This window comes from Octopus bimaculoides, chromosome 3, assembly GCF_046866305.1.
Source record: "Octopus bimaculoides isolate indiv1 chromosome 3, ASM4686630v1, whole genome shotgun sequence".
In the NCBI taxonomy this organism is placed as follows: Eukaryota; Metazoa; Mollusca; class Cephalopoda; order Octopoda; family Octopodidae; genus Octopus; species Octopus bimaculoides.
In genome coordinates this window covers 52,628,215-52,643,126 of record NC_142930.1, presented here as the reverse complement: position 1 = coordinate 52,643,126, position 14,912 = coordinate 52,628,215, and the positions used below count along the sequence as shown (strand labels likewise).

Here is a 14,912-nt window from a genome sequence, read left to right as displayed (position 1 = left end):
AGGCCTGGAATTTATATTCATCAATGGATTTATTACATATCAGTAGAAGATCAGTGAAAATAGAAACACAATGATGAGATTAATTGCTGAAGTACTAAAAGAGTAGATGATAATAATAATAATAATAAAAATTATTTTAAATAAAAACTGAACAAAATATGAATGAAGAATTTCAAGATACCTGGTTGTGCAGCCTCACAGAGTCACCTTCACGCCGGCAAAGACGCACAACTAGATTGACAAGATCAAGGTTTGGCAATTGACCATTGAGGCCTTCCATCTTGATGTTATAATAAGCTACTTTCTCAAGGGGGATCTCTAAATTAAGAGCAGCTTGAATTGACCCACTTCGACCCCATAAAGTTCCTGGAAAAACATCTAAAAAAATGTAAATTTTATTACAGATTGAAAAATTAATGAGTATCAGGGGTAAATGAATATTGTTCATTATTATGAATCTATAAAATATATTGTTGCACAATATCTATAGGAAGTCAACCTGCCAGCTATATACACACTTCTGTATGTAACCCCAAACATAGATTTAGATATTTGAACACTTATTCAGAATTACATTTCAATAAATATTTTTAGTTCACATTCATCATCATCATCATCATCATCGTTTAACGTCTGCTTTCCATGCTAGCATAGGTTGGACGATTTGACTGAGGACTGGTGAACCAGGTGGCTACACCAGGCTCCAATCTGATTTGGCAGAGTTTCTACAGCTGGATGCCCTTCCTAACGCAAAAATTCCCAACCCAGTAATACAATGTTCTTAAACATAGAGGCAGACATTTGATTAAGAATTTGCTTGATAATTACATGGTTCCCACTATACAGCATCTTGGGCAAGTGTTTTCTATTACAGCCTTGGGTTGATCAATGTCTTAGATGAAATTTTGCAGGTAGAAACAGTCAGAAACCTGTCATGCACATGTGTGTGTGAGGCTATACTTGTATTCTTAATGTCCTGTAACTAAGCAGTTCAATAGAGATGATGAAAATAAATACCAAACTTAAAAGTAAGAACTGGAGTTGATGCAATTGCCTTCTAGGTGATACCTCAGCTGGTCACAAATAAACAAGTAAAATAGTAATGGATTTGGCCCATGAGTCTAGGACTTGTTATCATTATTATCTTCATCATCATTTAATGTCTGTTTTCCATGTTGGCATGAGTTGGACAGTTTGACAGGAGCTGGCTAGCTGAAGAGCTACCCAGGCTCCATGTTTTGGCATGGATGCCCTTCCTAACACTAATCACTTTCCAGAGTGTACTGGGTGCTTTTACGCAGTACTGGCACAGGTGTGTTTAGATGGAACCAGTATGGGTGCTTTTTATGTGGCACCAGCACCCACAAGCCTGCATGATTAGGAATGCAAAGACAACCATGATTTTAATTAGCTTGACATGTCTTCTCAAGCACAGTAAACCACCAGGAGTCTGGGTCCTCTGTCATCCACTCTGTGAGGCCCAGAAAATATTTGTGTGCTATAATTCATAAAATATTTGCTCATAAGAGAGGCAACAAAATAGAATATGGAAAATAATGTGGAAATATATCATTATTTTAATCATCAACAGACCTCTTTTATTAAGTCTGTCTACTTTTTACTTCTAATATTAAATAGTTAAAAACCCAACTACCTTCACATTAAAGCTAAAAATTTTCAATGCAATTCAAATATTTTTTCAACAACAGTAAAGAAATATAAGAAATTATTGTCTTCTCAATAAGAAAACACATTTGACTTCAGAAAGTTTTCTTAGCTAAATGGACTGATTATATTTACTGCATCTTTCATTTCAATGAAAATGTATTCCATCAAAAGGAACAACATATCATTATCGTTCACTTAATAATAATGAACAGTGTTTCATTTACTCCATATAATCTTGAATATAGAACAAATTTATAATTAAATACAAGTTCACTTACATTTTGAAGACTGTACTTGGTGATAACCATCAAGCCATGCTTCAATACCTATGTGCTCATGCTGTGTGAGCAAGAAAATGATATCCTTAGCCCAAAAGGTGTGTTCTGAAACAGTTAAAAATCAATCTTAAGAACTCATCAACATGTGTTCAATATAAAATGAATAAGTAAATAAATATATAAATAAATATATACTAAAATGTATGGTATAAATAGATTTGAAGACAAAGTGTCAGTGAGTTTGTTGTAAAAACAATTCATAACAACAATCATTATTATAATCAAATTAAGTAATAAGTGTGTGATGCCAGGAAAGAATTGTGGACATAAATGCTAGGACACCAAACTAAATACCTTCCATTCTTATCAGTTCAATTTGGATTTTTACCCATTCAAGGCTCAAAGACAATAAAAAAAACAAAAAACACAAGTACCAGTACAAGAGCCAATTCAGTAAATCATATATGCTTCCTTGAACTCTTGAACAAAAATCATTTTACAAAACAAGAGGGAGAAAAAAAAGTAATGTTAAAAATGTTTCTAATTAAGCAATGTCAATCAATAAATCCCAGGGTCAACTTCACTTGGAAGAGTCGTGCTCCTCACATGGGCAATTATATTTTGGCTGCTCTAGAGTAGGAAGCAAAAAAAAAAAATCTATTTGCATTTGTCTCACAAGGGAAAACAAAGAATATTGTTTACCAAGAGGTTTTGTAGGAATTACTACATTCTACAATGCACTCCAGTACCCACTGCTCTTCGTGAATGGTAAGGGTGGATACCATTTCAGCATTCCACAACATAATACCAACTGCACCAACAAAGCAATCTCCTGCATGGACTTCAGTATCAAAGTCTATTCTTCAATTACTCCCACCAACCACATGGTAAGCCATTACACCTTATTTTTTCAAGTAATTCATTGCTACATATTCTCATGTAACTGCATAGGCCCAGTTTATGTTTCTTATTCTACAGCCACACCAGCAATCCAATGTCAACCCTTTGCCTTCTGCAACATTTCAACAGTTCACTTGACCGTTGCTGTCTCCCATTGCAGCTCCTTTCCAGAATGTACCCATTTACATACAATATCTCCATTACACCAACATTCGTTCAATTGTCAACCATACGATGGGTCGTGGTCGATGCAGTGCTGACCACTGCAAAGGGGAGTATATCCACTGACAGTTTTTTGGTGTGTTCAAAGATCACATACCCCACCCCCATTTTTCCATGACAGGTTACGGCCTGCAATTCTCCAAACGGATGCATGGCATGTCTCTTAGTCGAATTAGCCCATCATTTACTCCACAAATGTTTTGTCATCAATGCTGCACTTCCCCTGTATCACATTTCAACATAACTGTAATATATATCGAAACTATGCCTTTTTAATCCCAAGCAATGCCAGATAATCTCTGCTAGTCGTTGAGAAAAAATATAATCAGTAATAACCTTGGATTGGTTTCATTGACTTTACTTGTTTTCAAACTGTAATAACTATAATATACTCCTTTAGTGGGGAATCAAATCATTATTTGACATTCAATGATGGAATGGATTTGACAGGTCTACAACATGGCATGTTGTCACTTGTTGGCTCAATTCCATGTCAGCTTATCAGCAACATTAAATTCTAAGATCAAATTTTGTCACTTTTTCCTATATTGTCCTTGAATTCCTTCTCTTATAATCTTTTGACAGCACATGACACTTTTTCATCCATCAAATGAATTTGCATAACATAACCACAACACTCTGTCACACACATATATCAACTGATCCCTTTAATACTCAGTTGTGTCATTTCTGTTGCCTTTCATACAGATCCAAAAGATCATATTCAGTTTACATATTTTTTACCCCAGCTTTTACATTCAATGCTCATATCTAACTACCAAGTAGCCTAAAAAATCTATTCATTACACACAGAAAGAAATTCTTTGTTGTCAGTAGATATAACACCTTCATACCAGTTAAAATTATGCCAACACATTCTCCATAAGTATGTTAAATCAATGACATGATGATAGTACAATTAAATAACAATAAATATGAAATAGCAAATTCAAAACTTGGACAATAAGTTCATTAGCAAATATATATATATATATATTGATATCAACTGATTTACTCAAAGGTTAACTTACTTTTGAAGAACTTGGTTAAAGCCAGCATGAGAGCAATTCCTCCACTGGTATCAGTCAGTGTTTTAGAGATCATATTCTTAGATCGTATAGGGACAGAAAGAACCACTGCTTCTGTACTTGAAGCACGAGGAGCCCTTAAAATAGCATAAACATTTTGACCAGGGACTTTCTGAAATTAAACACATTTATATAGAAAATATATGTAAAAAATAGTTTGGGAAAATATAAGAAGGATATTTGCATAAAACTTATTATTATACATAAGCAACGAGCTATTTTCAGTTTATTCAGCGAGCTTATTTATGAGATTGATGTACTCCCTACTTCATTACCAAGATACTTTTTGGTGGAAAGAAACTGCATGGAAGCCTTTCAATGAAGCCATTCCTGTTCTTGGGTTACAAACTTCATCTGTTGACTGGTTAAATACTACCACCTTGCCATTAAGTATATTTTACTACAATCCACTTTGTTCCAAGCATTCAGGTCATGCTTCAGAGGCTCTGGAAGAAGTCATGGGTGCTGCCATTGCTCGTTAGCACAAGAATTGCTATTACGAAAATAATGATCTTACTACAAGCAGTAATTGTTTTTAATCAATGCTGTTTTTATTTTAGCATAAAAACACCTAGCCAGATATTAATGTCTGACAGAATTATTTGAAAATAACCATTATCCTCCCTTTTACTAGTCAGGGTAGAGAAGAAGGGAGAAGAGATCTGAAAAAGTAAAGTGTGCAATGCTCTTTCTCCTCTGGTCAAGCCATTAAAAAAATGTTATAAAACCTGCCTAACACTAACCACTCAGCTACAATGCATCATGTCCTTGCTAGTATAGACTAATATGACTTGCCAAAGAGAGCGACTCAACTGCACTAATCAATGTTTGTTTACTAGTGCAGTATCACAATATCATACCAAAGTCAAACATATTTAGTACATTCTTTTGACTCACTTTGATCTGATTTGCAAATGTGCCAATGAATACTTATTCCATTGTTTCAGACATTGCAGTCATGCTGGAGCACCACCTTAAAGGGTTTTAATGAAACAAATTGGCCCCAGTACTTATTTTAAAAAAATTTTAAGTCTTCTACTTATTCTAGCAGTCCCTTGTGAAAAACTGCTAAGTTACAGGGACATGAACAAACCAGTACTGGTTGTCAAGTGGTGTGGGGGACAAACACAGGCACAAAGACAAACACACACACACACACATGTACATATATATATATATATATATATATATATATATATATCGTCGTTTAACGCCCACTTGGGTTACAAACTTCATCTGTTGACTGGTTAAATACTACCACCTTGCCTTTAAGTATATTTTACTACAATCCACTGCTAGCATAGGTTGAACGATTTGACTGAAGACTGGTGAAACCAGATGGCTACGCCAGGCTCCAATCTGATTTGGCAGAGTTTCTACACCTGGATGCCCTTCCTAACGCCAACCACTCTGAGAGTGTAGTAGGTGCTTTTACGTGCCACCGGCACGAAGGCCAGTCAGGCGGTACTGGCAACAGCCATGCTCAAAATGGTGTATTTTATGTGCCACCCACACAAGAGCCAGTCCAGGGGCACTGGCAATGATCTCGCTCGAAAGTTCTTACACATGCCACAGGCACAAGTGCCAGAAAGGCGACGCTGGGCACAGGTGCCATCACGATTTCGCTTTCGCTTGCCCCAATAGGTCTTCGCAAGCTGAGTTTTGTGTCCAATGAAGGAGACGACGTTGGCATGGGTGCCAGTCGTCGAATTTAGTTCGGTTTCGATTTCACTTGCCTCATATACATACACACACGCACATATATACATGGTCTGATCAATATAGTAATGAAGCTAAAGCATGCAGAGTGAAGCCGTTTGGCAAAGATTGACCTTGAACTCTGCTGTGCATGCGCACTAAGTTTTAACATTCTCACTTCTGCTGTTTACAGCAGTGCTTCGAAAGAAGGTGTGTAGCGTGTGATCATTGCATTGACTATGACAGAGAAAGTTGTCATGGCGATACCTGCACAGAAGCCTAAACAAAGTTGCAGAAAATGTGTGAGAGGTATGAGCTGCACACAAATGTATGAGTGGTTCAGACGTTTCCAAGATGGCCGAAAAAATGTCAGTATTGATGAGCGTTCTGGGAGATCTGCAACTAGCAGAACTAGCAGAGCTTCTGGCCTACAAAAATGTAAGACAAACTCACACATCCAAGAGACTAAAATACTAAAAACTACAAACTGAAACATTCTTTTCACAAAAATATAACACATCCTGGGAACAGTGAAATAGAGAAACAAAAAAAAATCATTATTTGAAATTCTATTTTAAACAAATCTATTCACTCGATTGAAAACAAGATATATTCAGTGAGTTCAATGTTGGGAGTTAAAAGTTTTAAAAAAATATAAATAAATAAACAAAATAAACTCGACTTAAAAACAATTTGGCTTAACAATTACAAAATGCCTCAGTAAATCATCATCATCATCATCATCGTTTAACGTCCGCTTTCCATGCTAGCATGGGTTGGACGATTTGACTGAGGACTGGTGAAACCGGATGGCAACACCAGGCTCCAGTCTGATTTGGCAGAGTTTCTACAGCTGGATGCCCTTCCTAACGCCAACCACTCAGAGAGTGTAGTGGGTGCTTTTACGTGTCACCCGCACGAAAACGGCCACGCTCGAAATGGTGTCTTTTATGTGCCACCCGCACAAGCCAGTCCAGGGGCACTGGCAACGATCTCGCTCGAAAATCCTACAGGAGCCAGTCAGGCGGTACTGGCAACGGCCACGCTCAAAATGGTGCATCTCATGTGCCACCCGCACAAGAACCAGTCCAGGGGCACTGGCAACGATCTTACTTGGCTTGCCGGGTCTTCTCACGCACAGCCCATTTCCAAAGGTCTCGGTCCGTAGTCATCGCCTCGGTGAGGCCCAATGTACGAAGGTCTTGCCTCACCACCTCAGCCCAGGTCTTCCTGGGCCTACCTCTTCCACGGGTTCCCTCAACTGTTAGGGTGTGGCACTTTTTCACGCAGCTATCCTCCTCCATTCTCACCACATGTCCATACCAGCGCAATCGTCTCTCTTGCACGCCACAACTGATGCTTCTAATGTTCAGCTTTAAATAATAGGAACTGAGTTGTTACCTGTTGCTATGCTGCCAGTAAAAATATTTGTTAATCATACGCACCTTTATAAATTGTTCAAGTGAAAGTCTTTTCCAAAGTTTGTATTGTGTTGTGCTGGCCATATGTTGAAAGATATACAGAAACACACACACAAACAACCAAAAAAAAAACATATGCATTATATATAAACATATAGTTTTTTTTTAAATCTGTGTTGCATTGTGCTGACAGATTTGCAAAACTAAGGTGACAACACTACCTATCTATCTCTCTTTCACACATTTTCTCTCTTACTCTCTCACTGTATTTTTTGTTCATTAACAACTTTTTCTCCTCCCCTTCCCTCTCTCTACACAGATGTTGTTACAGACAGCCAGTTGGAGATCAGCTTCTCTTTTACAATATAAGATTTACAACCCAACTATGTGATTAGACTTGAATGAATTCATTTCAGATAACATAAACAAGGAAATAAATAGTGAAAAAGTCAATAAATAAATATAAATCTTATAAATACCTGGTCACCAAGCAACTGTAAAGGATACTGAACAGAATAATTCTGAAAATAAACTTCTAAGCCAAGTTCTTCAAACTTTGAAAATAGCCAGTCACGTAACAGCAGACTAAAAAATATTTTTAAAAAAAGAGTAAGAAGGTGAGTGAAGGAAAGAATGGTACATTACTGAGAGCCTTAACCATCTGACAATTTCTTTTTTACTTATGAAAAAAGGAACATGCTAAATTAAGCAAAGTGTATCAAGAAAGTTCTTGTTTTCAAATCCCATTTCTATGAAGTTTCTACATGGTCTTTCAATCTGCAAAAAATAGCTGCCAAATCACCCTTGAACTACATCCTACCATCTTTAAAAAGGAAGAAATACAAAAGTAATGGGATACTCATGGTTGGAATACTTTTGAACAAGGATCTGTTTAGTAAATGCCAACCTGGAGCTAAACAACAAAACCTTAGGATTCACTTTACCTCAATTCCAAAGTATTGCAGCATGTTTAGGTATGTATCAATTTAGAACATGAATCAACAGGCCCAGGCAGGTAATGATAACCAGAATATTGTAAGTATATTATTAAAAAAAGGTATTTTTAAACCCACCTTTTGTCTTTGTCCATTGCTTTTTTTATTTCATTCTTGTAAAACTTGACATCAGAATCAGAATAAAAGTTACCTTCTACTAAACCTGTAAAAGAATAGAAAAATGGAAATTATAATTACAATCTATTTCAAGTATGATATTTGAAATGTTTTATCTTTTATCTTTTACTCGTTTCAGTCATTAGACTGCAGCCATGCTGGAGCACCACCTCAAAGAATTTTTAGTTGAATGCATTGACCCCCCACCCCACACCCCAGTACTTATTTTCTTTTTAAGCCTGGGACATATCCTATCGGTCACTTTTGCCAAACCACTAAGTAATGGGGGCATAAAGACACCAGGACCAGTTGTCAAGTGGTGATAGTGGTGGTGGGAAAAGCAAAGACACAAATAGACACTAAATGAAAATGATAATGATGATCAGTAATTTGAAAGCTTACCAGGTAATAAAGCATTTTCAGAAAAGTATGTTCCTGCATTAAGATGGATGTAAGCTAATCCGAAAAACCAGATTAGTCCAGAGATATAAAACAAGGCACAGAGACGGTTATTGTAGTGTGAAATTATACGAACAAACCGTCGTCTCTGCCGCGGATCAGTCAATAATCCCATGTTGGTCTGAAAGAAAAAAAAAAAAAAGAATAAGAAACAAATAAATAAAAACAAAAAAAAAATTCTTAAATGAGTGCAATATTATTACAACAACATTATTATGAAATTGATGCCAGTTTACTTTTGTTGTGTTTACCACTTGATCAAGAATGGCAGTTGATCCTTTGCAATCAAAAACATCAATAATTATCAATCTCTTCTTTTGAGGATTTAATAATATCAAAGGTTTATCTCAGAGGTGAATTTAATTTGGAATTGAGATTGACCAATATCCTCCACCTCTCAACCACTGTTAAATTTTGTGTGATATTACTGATATCTACTTCATCATTCCATTAGGGTGAATGGCAAGATTCAACATCAGATGTGTAAAGTACCAAATCTGCTACTATTAGGTATTATGTCCATCATTATGACACATAAACTATTCCAGCTATTAAGTAATGAATTCAAGAACTAGTACAATAATCATTATATGTGTGTTGAGTGTGTGAGAGAGAGAGTGGGGTACAATAGCAAATAAAAGGAAACTGGAGAAAAATTATTTATATATTTATGTACAGATTATCAATATATTTATATTCACAATTTTAAAAACTTGTTACACAAATATGGTTTTCCAAAGCAGCATGAATGTAAAAGTTTTTGAAAATTACTTTTACGGTTGAAACCCAACCCACATCCTGCAACTAACAACTGAATCGTAGTGGAATTAGGGAACCAGTTGCCAGCCAGGTATATAAAGGAACTCAGGATAATGTGTCTTGGTTAATGCCATCAAAAAATGACAAAAGCAAAGTATAAATTTATGAGCACAGGATTACAATTAATTATCTTAACCTTACAGTCAAAATCAGTGAAATCAAACTTATATATCAGGTCATCCTGTAAGTTCTGTCTGATTTTACCTTTTCTAAAATTGAATGAAATTTAATATTTTAGAATGTCTAATGGAATTTAAAATTATTTTTATGCATTTGTGTACATTTAAACTAATTAAATATTATTTTACAGAATAATAAAATTAAAATTTCTTTGATTAAAACCCTTTCTAACATGGAAGTATCCAAAGAGCATTTGAGGCCCATAATGCTTTATGAGTACAAAAACGGAAACTCTGCAGTCGAAGCGACTCAAAACATACACTCAGTTTATGGGAAAGAATGCTTGAATGAAAGCACTTGCAGAAGATGGTTTGCAAAATTCAGAAGTGGACATTTCAGCCTTGACAATGAAGATTGAACAGGACGCCCAGTTGAGTTTGATGATAAGCTCCTTGAGGCATTACTTGAAGAAAATCCTGCATTTGAAGAATTGGCAATAAAGCTTAGTTCAAACCATAAAGCTTAGTTCATCATCATCTTCAACAACTTGGAAAGGTTCCTAAACTTGGAAAATGGGTGCCTCGTGAATTATCCGAAAGCAACCGCAAGTCCTGAATTGACATCTGCTCTTCTCTCCACTTTTGCGAACTCATTTCACCCTTTTTGGATAGACTTGTAACTGGTGATGAAAAATGGATTTTCTATCGAAATGTTAAACATCGTAAACAGTGGCTTGGTAAAAGGGAAAAAGCTCAACCACAACCGAGAAGGGAACTTCATGGGAAAAAGGTTCTTCTCTCTATCTGGTGAAATTGCAAAGGAGTAATTGACTTTGAATTGTTACCACCTAATGCAACGATCAATGCTCAAGTCTACTGTTAGCAATTAGAGCATTTGAACCAAACTTTGAAGAAAAAAAGACCCACTTTAATAAATCGTAAAGGAGTGATGTTTCATCTGGACAATGCGCGACACCACACTGCAAAGATCACATCACAGAAGATCGAAGAGCTTGGTTGGGATAAAATTCCTCATCCACCTTATTCTCCCGATCTTGCTCTTTCAGACTACCATTTGTTTCGTAGTTTACAGAATCATTTGGGTGACATAACTTTCGCAAACCAGGAGGAGGTTGAAACTGACATTTCAGAGTTCTTTGCTTTGAAACCAAAAGAGTTTTACATTGATGGGATTAAAAAGCTTGTAAGTAGATGGAAGGAAGTCAGAGATAATCAGGGAAAGTACATTGATCATTAAATTTCAATTAAATATAACATTTGATCACTTGATTTCTTTATTCAAAATTCGGACAGAACTTATGGGATGACTTGATATAATGTAAAATGTACTTTTTTTATATAAGGGAACTCATGTATATATATATATATATATATATATATATATATACACACACATATACAAAAAAACACACACCTATATATATATATATATATATATATATATATATATATATATATATATATATATATATACATAGGCACACATATATATACATATATATATATATATGTATATATATACACACTCACATAAATATATATATCTACAGATTCACATAAATATATATATATACACACATATATATAAACACACACATATATATACGTACATATAGATACACAGACACATATATATACATATATATATATACATCTACACACACACACACACACACACATATATATATATATACACACACATATAAATACACGTATTTATGTATATCTACATATACACACATATACTCAATATAAAATACTGTACATTTAAACACAAGAGAAACTGCCATCAACAAGCAGTTTTACATGCTAAAATAAGTAGTCAAAACGACCGAAACCACATTTAAGAGCAATCTTCACAAGGGATGAAAAATAAATACTTTTACACAGTTTTATTAAAAGATGGAATCTGGCAGAATGGCAAAAGGAGTGCCAACAGGCACTCGTACTGATCCACAAGACGGGCAAGGCCGGCAGTGGGAATACCACCTCGGTTTTGTATAGAGGGCTGGAAGAGGCTAAAAATGACGACGTCCTAGGAGGGGCTCTGGGGTTCGATGAGAACCAGCTTACCAACCTGTTCCAAAAGACTTTTAGGCTGAGGTATTTGGATAATTACCAAATTATCAAGCCTGAAAGTGAAACCGGTCTAGACCAAATGTTTGTGGGCTGGTAAAAAAAAACTGACGGCAGTACAAGACTGTTGTTGCCCCTTGAAATGCTACAGGCGATAAATGCATGTACTGTAGTGTACAAAAAATATAACATAAAAAAGAAGAGGATTATGGATGCAAAAAACGAGATAGTAGAGAGGCGCTTGGCACCAATATGGAATTTAATATGCTACGTTAGCTGTGGAATGAGATGTGTGACTCTTGAAGTGCAGTTTCAAATAGCTAATATAACCAAAGAATGAGGAAATAATTCTGCTACCCACGTACTTGGGCCGCAGAACAACAAAAGTAACAATCGACGAAATTCTGGCAGGCTATGATGTAATGTGGGTAGCAGCTGCCATCATTTACAACGTTGAAGATGCTGTAAGGAGGAGGCAGTCAACTGGAAAGGCCAAACTTTAGAAAATGGTGCTACAGGCTTCAAACGAAAATTTGCCACATAGGGTGTTTGTAGGGGAGGAGCTATCGATGAGAGTAGCCGTGGAGAGACGTAGGCCCCAATGTTTCAAATGTGGAGAGAAGGGCCACGTCCGCTCCAAATGTATGAAAAATAAAATACACACACACACACAAACGTGCACACATACACAGACCCATACACACACCACACTGAACTCTAAGACACAAGAACATATACACACACACACACACACACACATAGAAATGTGCACAGACACACACACACAAACACACTCACACCATCTTTAAGACCAATCCAAAAACCAGTGAACCATGACAGACTAGCCCAGAAACAAAAAATCCTTTTGATTCCACAATACTCTCCCACACTATTTCTAAAAATACCAACCATCATTAAACACTTATACACTGGAGATGAAGGAAGAAAAGGTGGGTCATTCCCCTAAAATTCTGCATAAATACTGAAATATGATTCTTTCTGTATATATGCTTCTTTCCAATCATGACTTTTGATGAACTTAAAATAATTATGAATTTATTTTACTACCTATTTTGAACACTTTTATGTAAATTGTCTAAACAAAAAGCCCCTCTTAACATTTTCTTATCTTTGTCAAAGATTCTATTTCTTAACATTTTCTTATCATTATCAAAGACTGTATAACTGTATTTCAATACAACTATGATAACCATTCTTTAACACGACAAAGGCTACACAAAGCCTTACATTTTACTTTTGAAGATCTTTTTTTTTTAAAAAGTGAAACCGGTCAAGTCAATAAAAATCTTTAAAATACCTCTGCATTTTCAAATCCTCTTTCCTATATATTTTCACTCGTGCGGTAACTTGCAAGTTTACTTTGTTATATATAAATATATATATATACACACACACACACATACATACATATATACATATACATACATATATATATGTGTATACATACAAACAGATAAGCTCGGTTTCACCCGGTCTGTTTGGATGATGTGGCTGTGATTGTTTTCGGTTAGGCATAATCTATAACAGCGTTTCTCAACGTCATCATTTTGGATCCCCAGTTTCGATTGGAGCCTCCAACTGTATGAAAATTTCCTGATTCCCCACCCCTTGTCAGAAAACAGCTTCAGGTGTTGTGAAGAAAGAATTTGTACGTAGTCTGTTTCTGAGAGCTATTCTATTGGACCTCTGTCTAATCATTAAAACATTGATTTAATTACGAACATAGAAAGAAATTATACATTAATCCCTATTTTTGTAAGCAGTTGTATCTGAAGATATATGAAATGGATGTGTGTGTGTGTGTGTGTGTGTGTGTGTGTGTGTGTGCGTGCACGTGCACGTGTGTATGTGAGAGAAAGAGTGTGAGACAGCGAGATAGAGTGAGTGCAGGTGTATGTCGTAATGATTGACATCTTTTAAGGTACACACACATACATAGAAAATGTGAAGTCATCGTATACATTTTTTACGATAGATGATTTATGGAAAAGATTGTTAAATTTGTTTTTATTGATTTTGATGAAACTTAACAAGTGAGTAGATAGTTGAAAAAGTCGATAATATGACCCCTGGAAGGGACCTTTATATATACCTCATATAACTAAATTTTTTTTTAAACACCCAAGGGAAATAACCCATAGCACCTGTACAATATTTTTTTAAAACACTCATTCAGAGGAAATAACCCATTTCATCGCTAATGTTCAATTACTTTGAATATTGATTTTTTGTGTGTCCTATTTCTAATTTTTGCAACAAAAATACATACAACATAGAGAATCTGAAGAAAATATTACTAATATTTTATTTAAACAACCCAAGGGAAATAACTGATACCACCTGCAGATTTTAGCAAAGTGATCAATATTTGATTCTCATGAACAGCCAACCTAATTCTGCATTTCACTACTCACAGTTTTGAAAAGCTAAACATTATTATACATATATATTTATATATATATATATATATATATATATATATATATATATATATATATATATATATATATACACGCATATATATATATTTATTTATATAATTCAATAATAGGATAAAGTCTTTATAATAATTTATCAAGTAGCTAGCATGAAAAAACCTCATAAGGGAGAAAACCATTATTTATCCCCATAAATAGTAATGCCCCTTATATAAATTAAAAATATTTATGCATATATATGTGCATATATATTTATAGATATGCATATATATATATATGTATGTATATATGTGCATATATATAGATATGCATATATATATATATATATATATATATATATATATATATATATATATATATATATATACACACATACATGTATAGGATAAACTACCCCTATTTTGCAGTGAGAATTTAAAATCACTTCATTAACTTTCTAAGACATCTCAACGCTTCTAAGGCAAACTTCGTTTATTTATTTACGTTTGTCGTAATTTGAATTTATGAGCCTATATATGCATATATATATATAAATATATATATATTATTTACATTATTATTTGATTGAACAC

The 14,912-nt window shown here is 34.9% G+C and overlaps 1 protein-coding gene across 3 annotated transcripts in view; it reads right to left on the bottom strand.

The window, feature by feature from the left end:
* The window catches only part of LOC106870185 (GPI-anchor transamidase component GPAA1), a 42,480-nt gene that overhangs the window by 12,361 nt on the left and 15,207 nt on the right, over nucleotides 1-14,912 (bottom strand). For all 3 annotated transcript variants that reach the window (XM_089348982.1, XM_089348984.1, XM_089348983.1), the window contains 6 exons: nucleotides 8,790-8,967; nucleotides 8,349-8,433; nucleotides 7,755-7,860; nucleotides 4,100-4,268; nucleotides 1,947-2,051; nucleotides 182-378 (listed from right to left, as the gene is read on the bottom strand). In XM_089348982.1, coding sequence (XP_089205108.1) covers nucleotides 182-378; nucleotides 1,947-2,051; nucleotides 4,100-4,268; nucleotides 7,755-7,860; nucleotides 8,349-8,433; nucleotides 8,790-8,967 — 840 coding nt within the window. The remainder of the gene's footprint in view (nucleotides 1-181; nucleotides 379-1,946; nucleotides 2,052-4,099; nucleotides 4,269-7,754; nucleotides 7,861-8,348; nucleotides 8,434-8,789; nucleotides 8,968-14,912) is intronic.